Source organism: Heliangelus exortis, chromosome 6, assembly GCF_036169615.1.
Source record: "Heliangelus exortis chromosome 6, bHelExo1.hap1, whole genome shotgun sequence".
Classification (NCBI taxonomy): Eukaryota; Metazoa; Chordata; class Aves; order Apodiformes; family Trochilidae; genus Heliangelus; species Heliangelus exortis.
The window spans coordinates 36,485,372-36,499,311 of NC_092427.1; the positions used below are offsets into that span (position 1 = coordinate 36,485,372).

Genomic DNA, 13,940 nt, shown 5'->3' on the forward strand with positions numbered 1-13,940 from the left:
TCTGTCACAGTATGTCAAAGCATTTAATGAGACAAACACAAGTATTTTAAATTTAGCAGTGCAGCCTTCTCTTTCTACTGATACTTGTGTAGCACCTTAAGTATTTTAGGGGGATTAACCTTCCTGATTAATAGTTTCTGGGGGAAAAGCAACCCTAACTTACTGAATCAATAGATTGTCCTGGGACAATTACCTTCCTGGGAAGGTAAACAGTTTTGAGTTGTCTCTTCTCAGAAAGAGACTAAAGTTTATATGTTTTCTTTGTGTAAATTTTAACACAAATTTTTGGTCATGTATTTCTTTTTAAGCTTATGTCTCAGGTCAGAATTAAGGCTGTAATTCACTGTAATACTTTAAAAAGGACTGAGGTTTGGAGTTGAGGAATAGTAACTCCTTGTGACATTTCTGAGTGTTGGTCTCATTATCTTCAGCATTGTGACAGAAAAAAAGCTGAAGCTAGATTATTTCTTCCCCCTGTCCTAAAAAGTGCCCTGAGGAATATTTTTTTATTGATTAGGGTAATGAATAGTCTAATGAAATATTTCTGTGATAGAATATGTATGTATTAAGAAAAACAAAAACAGTAAAACACAAACAAGAACCAAACAACCCTCCCCAATATTCAGAACGAATCAAACCCAGCAAAAAACCAAACCCAACTACTCAAGTCTCTCTAGGCTGCTTTTCTGTCAAGGTTACATGTTTTGTCACCTGAGCTCAGAGCCATTTCAGTCTCCCAGCTGTACCAGGTCATGTTGTGCTGTTATTTTCTCTCCTAATAGTCACATGGAGGCCACAACCACAGTCACCACCATGGCCAAGGTCATGTTCATGAACACAAGAGGTCTCATCGACATGCCCATGGACATGGAGTACAGACTGAAGGCTTTCTAGAAGAAAATGATCCCGTGCTGAAAGGACTTGTAGCACTTGGAGGCATTTATGTGTTGTTTATCATTGAACATTGTATAAGAATGTACAAGCATTACAACAAACAAAAGGTATGCACTGAAATCCCAGGGTGTTTTAAAATACGTTACCTGAACTTTATCTTCCTTGTGTGAAGGAGTTGTCTGTGTCAGGATTTGTTATTAGGTTACATGATTATATGTGAGGCAACCCTTTCCTGAAAGAGGTTGCTTTTCCTAAGGTAATTTGGAAAGACAAAGCAGAAACCTGACAGGGGAGGTTGCAGCTTTTTGGCCAGATACATTTGGAGGTAAATCTAAATAAAAGGGATTACAGCTCTTTCTCTGCAGTACCATGATTTTGCAAAAAAATATGAAAGGCAGAATGTATGAAAGAACTGGTAATAGAGCCAGACAATTGGCAGAGTTTATTACAAGTTTAAACTGCATACTCATAGCTAACAGTGCCAGTAAGATAAAGGTGATCAGTTTTTTCATGTGAGAAAATGCCAGAAGTTGCAACCTTCTGCTTTCTATGAACTGCCAGACAAATTTTAACTTGTTTCCCTGAAAATTATCGGATTTTTAGGCTAGGAGCACGATGATGGTATAAAAGGAGTGAGTGCCTCAGAGGGTGTGTGACAGTCAGTAGAAATTAAAGCCACCAGAGATCCATTTTCATATTCATTCCATATTGAAAGGTCAATATAAAAACACTTTTTTAGCTTTTGTCTCCATCATTCATCTTGAAGGAGAAAAGGATTTTGGTGAAACTGTAACTGCTTCCCCCTGAAGGAGCAGGAAAAAATTTTAAGTACTCTGTTTTCACATCAGACTTGCTGCCTCATGGACAGGCAGCAAAAGATTTTCTGCACTGGAGGAGGCATTTGTTAGATCTCCCAATAAAGGGATAAAGGCTGTCACACTGGGCATATCTTTGAGGTTAATTAAATAATGAAATCCCCTAAGCTGCTTTGGCAAATCTATGATCTTTGTTGGATGGGATGCAGATAGGAAAGTAGCAAGGTTTTCTCCAAAGGAAAATACAAGGATGTTAGAGGAATGTAAAGCTTAAAGTTCAACAAAACAGAGGTGTGCTTGCTGCATTATTGAAGAAAATAAGTAAATACAGTACCTCTGCATGCCTTCATCTCTGGGCTGAGAGAGCAATCCTTGCCATGACGTGCCCTGTTGCTGAAGTGAAATCCTGTCTGTCTGTGTCTGGGTGAGAGATTCTGTGATAGAGAGCTGAGAATTTCCACTGGCACAGTCCCCTTGCTGAGCCTTACAGAGATCAGTGTTCTGGAGCCACGGACTTCTGTTGGGCACACGAAGAAAGAGTAACTTAGTCTATTTGGAAAAGATTTTTTACAGCACTTCCTTTTCTTTCTTTTTCTAGTTTCTTTTATTTCCATCCATATGCTTTTTACAAACCCCATGTTACCTGTTTCCTGTTGCAGAGCAAGCAGAAATGGTGCAAGAAAAAACAGACTGAAGAATCACCAATTGGAAGGAAACTTTCTGATCACAAATTAAATAACAGACCAGATGCTGACTGGCTTCAGCTCAAACCCCTTGCAGGTAGGCATTTATTTTCAGAAATTTCTCTGATTATGAGATTCAAAGTAATGGCATGTAGCATGTAACCTCTTGTACAGTTTTGCTGCTATTATGCAAATCATTGTTAATAAGCCTTAATAGGCTTTCCCTATTAAATTTTTTTAAAATTTTGTTTTCCTTGGAGCTGAGAGCACTCGGAGCACTTCCTAATATGCCATACAAATAGTTCTGTGAGTTCTGAAGCAATCAGGTTTTGGGTGGCTGTAGTTCTTAAAGGGTTTTTTCATTTGTTTTGGGGGTTTTTTTTTTTTGGTTAAGCTGTGCCTGATTAACCCATCCCCAGCAAAAAATGAGATCAAAAATGACCACACACAACTTGAAAGGGGATATCTATTACACTTTGAAGATTCCAGCCTCTGGCCAATTACAGTTTGACTAGGAAGGCTAAACAAAATGAATTTATTTTCATAAATGCAACCAAGTAGCCTGAATATTCCTCAAGCATCCAAACCAACTTTCACACGCTGTTCCTCCATAGCAGTCTGAATTATCATGCAGTATGTACCCAGAAGGAATGCTGTACCACCCTTCTCAAAGGGGTGAGGGAGGTGGCTTTGCTACAGAAACTTCCCTCCTGCATGGCTTCTGAATTGATTTGTTGATGAGGAATCCATAGGCTATATTTATACAAATACACAAATGCAATTTTGTTAATTTGAATGGTTTGTAGAAGAGAGAGTTAGGGCTGCAGCCTTCTCTGCTCCAACAGCTTAAAATGGCATTTAGCTCAGCAATGCAGTAGTTGCTGGTGACATTTTACATCAGAACTAATGCAGTGTCTCTCCCAACTCCTTTCAATGCAGGAGCAGATGACTCAGTTTTATCTGAAGATCGACTCAATGAAACTGAGCTGACTGATTTAGATGGACAGCTGGAATCCCCTCCCAAAAACTTCCTGTCTATAGAGGAGGGCAACAACATGCACCACTCTCACAACGACATCTCCCGGGCTGCTCAAGAGCATGATCTCCATGATTCAGAGTATGACAGCCAGTGTGAAGATAAAATGATAGCTAGAAAACACAGTCACCACTGGCACCACAAACATTCCCATCATTCCCATGGCCACTGTCATTCTGGAAAAGACCTGAAAGAGACTGGGATAGCTAATATTGCTTGGATGGTAATTATGGGAGATGGCATTCACAACTTTAGTGATGGCTTAGCAATCGGTAAGCAAAAATACTGAGTATTTCTCAACAGTTTCTTCTCACCTTAAATAATGTTGGTAGCATTTTATTTACCAGTGATGACAGGTAAGGCTTCCAGTGAGCTCCTGAAGGTACTGCCATTGTTGCTGAGCCTCCTGCAGAGCAGAGATCAAAAGGCCATCAGCTGTACAAAAAGCTTTCCCTTCCTTAATACTCAGTGATGATTTCCAGTGACAGATCCCTGCAGGCAAACCTCCTGATGATGACAGAGCACATGGAATGCACATTAGTTGGTTGGGCCTCAGTATCTGCCTCTGAATAATAAATAAGTGCATGCAGTCTTACAGATATTTGTATTTCTGTTGTTATTAATACATAGAATTATACAGTACTTGTAAATAATGAATGTACTGTGAGTCAGGTGATATGGGGTTGTAATGTGGGGTTCTTTGTAAAAATTACTACTTAGGATAACTTAATTTTTGTTTGAGCAAAGTATTATTTTGGCTTATGGTCAGTACAGATTTATTTTCTAGCCAAATGTAGAAGGCATGTAAGTACCAGACAGATGTGATTAGATTATTACACCAAATTGAATTTCCATCAACCTCTAAATGTGATTTAAACTGTAACACGTTCACCTGGAAAATGTATCACACAAGTGAGAGTACTTAAGTGCATACTTCAGTTTTTTTACAGAGGTAGCTAGTAAGTACACAGGGTTCTGAACTACTAGCAGAAGGATCATACCCATTATGAAGAATGGGGAATAAGCTATTTAGTAGGGTTTGGAGTATACCACAACTTCTCACTTCCTCCAAACAATTTCTAAAGAAACTGAATTCCATGAAAATTAACTTTTAGCTTCATTTTCACATTAAAAAAGCTAAGTTGGATAGTGGTTTCTAAGGCCAAAAAGGATCACTGCGCCATCTGGAGAGAACTTCACTGTCTTTTCTTGAAACTCCATTTCTAAATATTCCAGTGTCAAGCCCAAACAGATGATTCTTTGGTAAAATGTAGATTTCTTGTAGATTTTTTTTTAATCTTTTTCATATATCAAGTTATGAGGAATCCAGAGGAAAGCTCTATTTCCTCTCTGTCTTCAGATCATGTCTTCTCTTTCTTCTTTATTTTGCCTGTTTTGACTGCTCACTGCAGGTTCTTCTTGTGCCTTTCTCTGCTACAGCACAGAAATGTAATACCAGTTTTCCCATCTCAGAATTATTTTAAGGTATGAACTTAAAAATTCAAGTAAATTAACTTGTATAAAAGTTCTTGGAAGAGGTTTATGCTGGTGATTTTCTCCTTATTCTTTTCCAGGTCTGGTTTACTAATGTTGCTGATATGTAAATACAGACAGGACAGGATGAAAATGAAAAATATTATAGTGTGCATTCTAACAGGAGTCTCTTATGTCTGGAAAGTCTGTTGATTCAGTTTTCTGACTTGAAAATAGTAAAATATCACTTGAATTTTTTTTTTCTAGGAGCAGCTTTTAGTGCTGGACTGACAGGAGGAATTAGTACATCTATAGCAGTGTTTTGTCATGAGCTTCCCCATGAATTAGGTAACTAATTATATAAACTCTATGCATTCAGTCTCTTCATCTGTACAAAACATGTCCTAAAAGCAGTTATGATGCTCGCCCTGATCAGCTTCATGCAGTGCAGATGCTGCAAGGGTGATCAGAACTTGGAAGAGTGAAGGAGCAACATTGCAGCAGTGTACATGGCAGTATAAATACAGGATTAGTTTGGCAGGTGTCTGGTTACAGCCATTCCATGAAGCTTTTTAAACATTTGAAAAATATTCTTAGGAGTACACACTTTAGTGCATTTGATAGTGTGAGTTTGACACTGCTCAGGGTGGCACTGTCTCATGAAGTTAAGATTCACATGTCAACATCAGTTTCTGTAAGTAAAATCCTTTGTGGAGATGCACAGAAGATGCACTGATGTACAGATGTGTTGTAGCCATTTTTGGTGAGTCCAGTGGGTATGGATGAATATTTAGGGCAAGGCCTGGAGGCATTGTTATTGGTGCCATTGTTTCTTCCTCCTAATTGCAGCATTTGTTCCTGGGGTTAGCTGACTGTGATAAAAGCTGTTGTTTACCTGAGCCTTGAAGCACTTTGCATGAAACTTTAGTGCAGTCCAAGACTTCCAAAGAAGCAGCTAGAGAGGGGAGGTGTCTTTTTCACCAGGAATATGAACTGGTGCTAGCTTGAACTGTGTATTTAAAGCCTGCTTACTTTCTGAGCTGCTCGCTGTGGATAACCTAGAAGTAAAACAAGTACTTCAAAACCCCTTAGAGGTTCTGAGTGAAAGCATTTTATATGGGCAGGTACTAAGAATAAGGTAGATAATGGGCACAGGTTGGCCATAACAGAGCAGATGTTCATGGTTTGACACCAGTGCTACACAACCATTAGCTAAGTAAGAGAAGCTGTTGCAGTTTATGAAGGATTGCAGTATGTAATGGTGTGCTGATAACTTGCTGGGCTAACATGATTAAATTAACCTTGTATAAGAAACGAGTAGAGTTCACCACTGTACACATTTTTCATTTTGATTCCAGGTTTTTATTCTAGAACGAGCCATTAATTTCTAGCATATCTGCCATGAGAATATTATATTAATTATCCTCATGACTGCATATTCTCTTTCACTCATATTCGCAGGAGTTCAGTTTGAAGAGAGTTAAAGTATCAGAGCTCATTACAAGATGAAAATTTAGATCTGTGTAGAACATCAGCCTTTATCAGCAATTTTAGCAGAGCCATCCCGAATTCAAAATAAAACAGGTTAACCTGGCATGTCTAAACCCACCAAACTGCTTCAGCATGGATGTGGAGTCATTCTTTCTGAATCTAACTCTTCCTTTTCCTGGTGCTTCATTTCTCAAATTCATTGTCACCTCCTGTGGGGACTAATGCCTCATTATCATCCTCTTAAGTTTGCAGAATGAGGTGTATATTGCTAGGAGGAATTTTCACAGGTATTGATCACAGCTAAGCCTCTTGTTTTTCCACTGTGTGAAGTAAAGAGGAGTCTGTACTCGGAGATGGATTGTCTGTGGGAAGACAGATCTAGACTCCTCCATTCACCTTTAACCATTACTCACTTTTCTGGCAATCAGCATGATAAATAGGCAGCTTTAAATCATATTTTAATCAAGGGATTGCTGCACATAAATAAGGTTCTGATAAGAGCTGGCATAATCTGTTGCCCTGTCTTCCTTTGAGCCTCTGTAGCAGCATTTTTACTTTGGCACTGCCTTGGATTGGTGAAATAGTAAATGTAGGTTGGTTAATCTGCTTACTCTCCCAGGAAGAACTGATACTAAACCCCTGTGTTCTGTCTCCGTTTCAGGTGACTTTGCTGTGCTTCTTAAAGCAGGTATGACAGTAAAGCAAGCTATTGTGTACAACCTCCTGTCTGCCATGATGGCTTACGTAGGGATGCTGATAGGCACAGCAGTGGGACAGTACGCCAATAACATCACCTTGTGGATCTTTGCAGTCACTGCAGGCATGTTCCTCTACGTGGCCTTGGTTGACATGGTAAGGTTGTTACAATTCTGTCCTATTTTTGCATTCCATGCAGGAAACCTAGGACTTGAAATGGCACCTATGACAGCATTTTTTTTGTTATCAAATCAGATGTAAAATATCTGTAGACAGTAGATGGCTGTTTCTCTTTAGTGACTTTGTGAAATGCTGCAGTACTTTGAGAGTTGTAGTGAAGTTTTATTCTTGCCTGTCAAAAGAAAGTAATTTTTAGTTTGTTTTGTAAATACAGGATGGGATCATATTTTTATCAAATGCAGTGGTTAAGTAGAGTCAGCTATATCTCCAGGTATTGTTTTCATAGCTGAATCATGGAGTGTTCATTCTTGACAGTACCATCTTGTCAACTTGTCTGTGTATAGATGGAACGGAAGTGGAATAACTTTTTAAATTGTTTTTCCCTTTAGCTTCCAGAAATGCTTCATGGAGATGGAGATAATGAAGAGCACGGTTACTGTCCTGTGGGGCAGTTCATCCTGCAGAACCTAGGCTTGCTTCTTGGGTTTGCCATCATGCTGGTGATTGCCCTCTATGAAGATAAAATTGTGCTTGACATCCAGTTTTGACCTAATTCTGGTAATCACTGTGGTTACAATAACGTTACTGTATGGCTTTGAGTCTGCACTGTTTCACTGTATGCACATTGCTCAGAGGAGAAGCAGTGGCTTGCACTACTTACACAAGTACACAGGACATTCATTTCTGTGCAGATTTTCTGCTTTTTTTTTTTTTTTTTAAATTCAAATCAGATGAGATTACCCAATGCATCTTCTAAACTCAAGTCATCGACAATTAGGAAATACCCAGCTGAGTTCAGGGTTCTGTACAGGAAGCACTGCTTGCTCCAGAAAGAGAAAAAGAGAAAGCACAGTGAATGAGCTGCTCATTTGAGAACGTACCATCTAATTAGTATCTTTGAACAGAACTCACAAAATGTTACAGCTGCAATTCATACCACTGCAAGGAACCCAGTAAGCTTTTAGAACAATGTAAGTCTTAAGGAGAGCATGTATCTATCTATCTATATGTATTTATATATATATATATAGATATGCATATAGATATATATGTGCATGTGTGTGTATATATATATATATATATAAATTCTGTGCTGATTCTTCTGCATAGTGGTGACTTTAAGTATTAACATTACAACAGCACCAGAAACCACTCTGCTGGTTTAAATTTTTAAAAAGTAACCCCCAAACCCAAATAATGTTTTTAGAAGATGCATTGAGCTGCACCCCATCATTATAAACTTGATGTGTAAGAAGGCAGGCTGTTGCAATATATGCTGCCAAGTGCTATGTTCTGTCAAGGATCAGTTTGACAATGTTTTCCTGACTAAGGTTTATATGATGTTTGTTCCTTGATATTAGTAGGAAAATGCAAAATGCTGTAGAATAAGTAAGTGTTATCTTGGGGAAATCCCTGATGTTGGAGTTATTGAGCTATTTCTGGTTTTTTACAGATGCTAAACATGTATTGTGTGCCACTTGCAGCGTAAACTACTGAAGAATTGTGGCTGTGAATTGTGCAAACTCTTTTAAAAGAGAATCCATATGGGAATTTTTTTTTTTAACAATTACATTTTGAATGTTTTCTCCTCTTCATGTTCCAACAATCCAAAGTGCAAGATGCTAGTTACTGAACCTGGGCACAAAGGTTAAATTATGCTCTGTGTATGTAATACTGGCAGGTTATTTACAATACTGTAATATCAGATCAAAATCTGTTTCTACAATGCCTTGGTGCCAGGCACTGTAGCACCAGCCATTTCTGGCAGTACAGGATATGTAAGAAGATTTCTACTTCCAGCACAAGGGAGTTAATTTCTACGATATTTTTTTACAATTTTGCTATTTAAATTAGATGATTAAAAAGCAGATGTGATAGATCTATGGTATGTGTAATTTGGGAAGGATAGACTGAAAATTTGGGCCTTAACTTGCTGGAATCAGCTTGTCCTAGATTGGATTGTGCTGATACATTTATGTTGCCAGACATGAGTTAGTTCTTGTAACCCATCTCCTTAAAAAAGTTGTGAGTTTGTGAGGAGTGCAAGTTGATTCTGTAGTACCAGTCCTGAGCATGGTAGTAGTTTTAAAAACATACAGGTCGCCTTCTTTTCTGTGTATGCCAGGTAAAAGTTGTACTTTGAGGACGTGCTGTAAGATTTGTTTGGGTCTGCTTGGTGCCAGTGTAGCTGCTAAAAACACGGATCCTAACGCCTTTAAAGAGAGCCAGTTGGTATCTGCATTCCATTTCAACTTAAGTGTGTTTCCTTCCTTTTTTTTTTGAAGCTTCATTGGTTGATTTAGTTTTTACTGAGAGCAGCTCATGTATTTTCAAGAAGATAGCAGTTGGTTCTTGCCAGTATTTCTTCCTAATGCAGTATCAAGAAACAGTATTAAGGGTCCATTTCCAAGGGCCAGGTTTCTTCAGTGAAGAAACCAGAAGCCCAGAGTTCGGGCACGCAGCCACTTCATGCTCTGAGCTCAAATTTTTATTTTTTTTTTTCTTCTTCTTTAAACACAGTTACTGTTGGACCCTGATTAGCCAACACACCATTGTTAGCTTCTGATTACTGAACCTCTGCAGTTTAAAGATCCTGGGGTGATATTTTTTCTCCCAGTGCCTGTGTTAGGTCACTGAGTACCATTTTCAGAGAGATTTAACTCACTGGATACTTTCTGAGGATCTAAGTTTAACCAGCCTCTGTTTCTGGTGTATGAAACTGACCCTTAATTTTCCTTTTCTGTTGATCCTGTCGAGTATAAGGGGGTAATTATGTGGTTGAACTGATATTGTGTCGAATCATTTTTTAAAGTTTATTTCTTTTTACTCTTTTCAAATGAAGATGTCTATATTTCAGGTAGTATATTTACTTTTGTATTAGTTGGAATATGGTTATAGCTAAATACACTGCCTCTAAGAAAATGGTAAACTTCCTTCCAAGACCATCTTAAGACAAGGGAAAAAACCATGGTCCTTGAAGGTAGGTACTGTATTTTTCATTAAATATGGGTTGTTCCTTTTATTTTCCAGTATTTATTACAAGTCATGAAGAGCAGTGTAACAGCTGTGACTTCTTTTCTCTGTTTCCACCAGTATTGAATTCCAAATGATTCTAATGTACACTTCTGAGTCATGTTACAGACAATCTGAATTCCACTACATTTCTACTTGGCCTCAACATTCCATTCTGCTTGAATCCAGAGTCTCATTTAACGTGTATTTGTTGGAGGGCATAAATGTTACTTGTATATTACAATGCTGTCACTGTGTGACATCCCATATGAATTTTGGTGTAGATCACATTGCACTCGATCCGCTGTGATTATGCTTAGAAAATACTGTAGTTGCTAGATGCAGTGTGACTTTTTTAATTTTTTTTTTTATTATTATTTTGTTTTTCTTTCCCCTCCCATTAACAGGTGAGTCTATGGTTTAAAATGTGATTATGGTCCTATAAAAGAACTCGCTGAGCTATCGTCTTTTTGTTATAACTAAATCATTTTTTAAAATTTTATAAAGCTGGAAATGATCAAATGCTGTTTTGTTCATTGTCAACAGTGTTGTGTTCATTTTATCTATGTTCCTTATAAATAAGGAACCTTCAGAAAATAAAATTATTCAAGGAGCAGATACTTTTGTTGTTACCAGGTTTTCTTGTGCACCTCTCTAAGGGAATATTTTGTTTCTAATCTCATGAAAGGCACAAATACAACATTGTGAACACACTCCTATCAATTCATCTTTTTCTGTGGCATTTCAAGACCAAAATGCATCCCTGATCTGGAAAATGCCCCTACCTCCAGAAAGTGTGACAGGTTTGGACACGGGGACCAGGTTTCATGTTGTTTCATTGCTTATGTTTCAAGTTTCACTTTCTTACACCTTTCTAAAGACACTCATTGAAGAAGTAAAAAATAAGAATAAAAAAAAAATCTTTAAATGTTAAAAAAGCCCATAAATATCTTTATTTTGATGTCATAATGTTATGACATAATAGCATGATAGAATGACAGCTGTCATTGAATCAGCTCTCCAGAAAAAAATCAATAAATTATGCAACATCTGTTTTTCATCAGACTTCTGCCTCTGTAACCTTGAAAACTGTAACTTCTAAAAAAATAAATCTGCCCCAAGAGAAAATGACTTGAACTGGATGTGGTTCTCCTTAAGCAACCTGCCCAGCACCCTTCTTTTTTTTTACACAACATCCAGTCAGACTGGTCCTCAAAAAAGTAATAAATAAAGAATATTAATAACAGTTTAGTATAACCTGTCCTTTTTTTCTGAGGTAGGGCAAGCTAACAAAGGTGTCTGCAACTGGAACCTAAGGTAAGTAATACATAATAAAGTGGTCTGATAAAATATAGGGCTTTTTCCCCATTTAGAGCAGTCTGCTATTGCACACTGATCATATCCACAATGGGGTGTTTGTTTAGGGATGCAAACAGAAGCATATCCACCTTAACTTTACTGTATGTTTGGTTTTCCTTGTTTTAGGAAAATAGGCATCTTCAAATATACATGGGAACAGAGTGAAATAAAGGGGGGAAAAGGCAAGCTAGATAGCCCTTTAAAGTTTCATTGTTTGGGGTAAGGAGTGTGCTCTGGTGTTGTTTTAGACCTCTGCATGCTAATCCAGGAGGTAAACTCATCTCAGCAGTCCTTAAGGACCTGAATAGTATTTTGCCTCTTCCCCTCTTGTGGGTAGCAGTGCAGTTGCAAATGTTTTCCAGCTGAATTAATTAATTTAATGGCCTGACTCTGACTGTTCAAATTAATGTCAGCTAGTGAATACATCAGCACAGGCAGATGGTAATTGTGTCATACATTCACTTACCAGCCTCAGGAGCAATTTCATATTCCTTATCTTCCAGCACTTCGTAGTAGGTCTGTTGGAATCTTGTATTTTCTGGAATAGTCCTGCTGGGCACCTGTTAAAAAAATGCTTGAGTTAAGATGAATCCTGAAATCCAGAAGGCTGGCAGAGGACCATTTTCACACCACAGCAAAAGAGAGACAAGAAGAAAAAAAAAATTCTTTCATTTTTTTTAGTACTGAGGAACTCAAATATCTGCTAGAATAGCAACAGAAGTAATTTATCCCTTTGTGAGTCCAGGATTGTATTTTTCTGGTCTGAAAGCAGTATAGTTTTGGATGACTGCCCTGTCTTTTTAAACAGTTTGTTTAAAATGTCACTAGCTCCTGATTTAAAAACAAACAAACAAAAAACACACAGAAAAAAAATACTATTGCTTGGAAATAGGGTATGTGAATGACTAAGTGAATACATCTGCCAAACATGCATTGTCTTTGTAAGTTCATCAAATGAATCAGCATCATCAGTGCTCCTTTTCTCCCTCTCTAGTGACTGAAGTTCAGCATTCACCTTTGTTTCTCTGTGCAAATGACATATTTTCTGCAGGCTGTTTTTTCTCTGAAAGGGCAAAATTTTCTTCCAGGGCCAAAGCCACATGTTGCAAATGTGTACAGCAAGTTGATGATGAAGAGGGATATGTGGTCCAATTAAACTTCTACTGGTTAGGAAGGGGGGAGGGTTTCTTTATGGTTTTGAGTTTTAATTGGTTGAGTTGTCAGTTGCTTTTTGGGATTTTTTTTTAAGAAGTTACACTGTGAAGACCTCTGTATGATCATAATGTTTTAAAATGCCCAAATTAATTGGATTTGGTTGTCATGTGAGGTGTATTGCAATGGTGAATATTTACTGCATGCAAGAAGAACTTTTTTTTTCTGATGGTTGCAAACATCAGTTTAGAGTAATGTCTGAAAAAACTTGCAGCAGAGCATTACAATGAAGACAACTAAACTAACTATTTGTCTGTATTAGTATTTATAATCTACATTTGTAATGATTTCCAAGGAAAAGAACCTGTTTACAACACTGTGGAGCATGTGCTGATCCCAGTCATCAGTGACTCTGCTGCTCTGATTTCATTCTCCAGTCAGACAGTGAAGATCATCATGTGGCACCTCCTGAAAAAAAAACAAAAAAACCAAAAAAACCACAAACCAATGATCTGAACTGCAGCCTCAAACATCTCTGGACAGCAAAATCAGTATCACTGTACATTACCTGGAAATCATCCACAATTCTCACTTGAAAGTTTCAAGGTTTTTATACTTGTGCTAGTAAAAAGCTCATGCTTGTACCATTGATCTCCATATCAGCCAGCACTGCTGCTTTTGAAGGATAATAACACCAAAAATTTCCATAGTATTGCAGCTGGAACTGTAATTCCAGCACAGGGTTATGACACACCTCCAGATTAGCTCTACCTTTTTGGCTATACATACATCTAAAATAAATCTATGCTGTCAGAGGGCCACAGCTGTGATTATAAATTTTATTTAATTTGGGATTTTTTTCCATGCGTAAAGTCTTGAGGTTGGGAGAAGCTGGACTCCTCTTATGTGCATAGCATAAAAGGAAGAAATTCTGAGTGATAAAAGATAAATTATGAGAATAATTAAGATAAATTTATGAAAAGTCAAAGCAAGACTTGATTATATGCTGAGAATTGGGATAAAGCAAACCAGTTGAAAGAAGTACCAAGAAATCTGTTGACTATGCACAACTTAAATTATCTTCCAGGAAAAAGAATGTTTCCCTCCCTGCACTACATTTGCCCACAAATTTTGGTCATATGAGGGGGA

At 37.7% G+C, this 13,940-nt stretch overlaps 1 protein-coding gene and 1 long non-coding RNA gene across 5 annotated transcripts in view; one reads left to right on the top strand and one right to left on the bottom strand.

The window, feature by feature from the left end:
• Nucleotides 1-10,900, top strand: part of SLC39A10 (solute carrier family 39 member 10) — a 108,309-nt gene extending 97,409 nt beyond the window's left edge. For 3 of the 4 annotated variants that reach the window (XM_071747845.1, XM_071747844.1, XM_071747843.1), the window contains 6 exons: nucleotides 783-1,001; nucleotides 2,369-2,489; nucleotides 3,332-3,700; nucleotides 5,169-5,249; nucleotides 7,054-7,244; nucleotides 7,658-10,900. In XM_071747845.1, the coding sequence (XP_071603946.1) occupies nucleotides 783-1,001; nucleotides 2,369-2,489; nucleotides 3,332-3,700; nucleotides 5,169-5,249; nucleotides 7,054-7,244; nucleotides 7,658-7,816 (1,140 nt within the window). In that variant the 3' untranslated portion in view covers nucleotides 7,817-10,900. The remainder of the gene's footprint in view (nucleotides 1-782; nucleotides 1,002-2,368; nucleotides 2,490-3,331; nucleotides 3,701-5,168; nucleotides 5,250-7,053; nucleotides 7,245-7,657) is intronic. The other variant, XM_071747846.1, reaches the window with a different exon arrangement.
• Nucleotides 995-13,256, bottom strand: LOC139797870 (uncharacterized). Its single transcript, XR_011726606.1, has 5 exons — nucleotides 13,156-13,256; nucleotides 12,106-12,199; nucleotides 7,187-7,311; nucleotides 3,743-3,831; nucleotides 995-2,226 (listed from the first exon to the last, which is right to left on the bottom strand). It is a non-coding gene; the product is annotated as an uncharacterized lncRNA (long non-coding RNA).
• Between the last annotated feature and the right edge of the window lie 684 nt (nucleotides 13,257-13,940).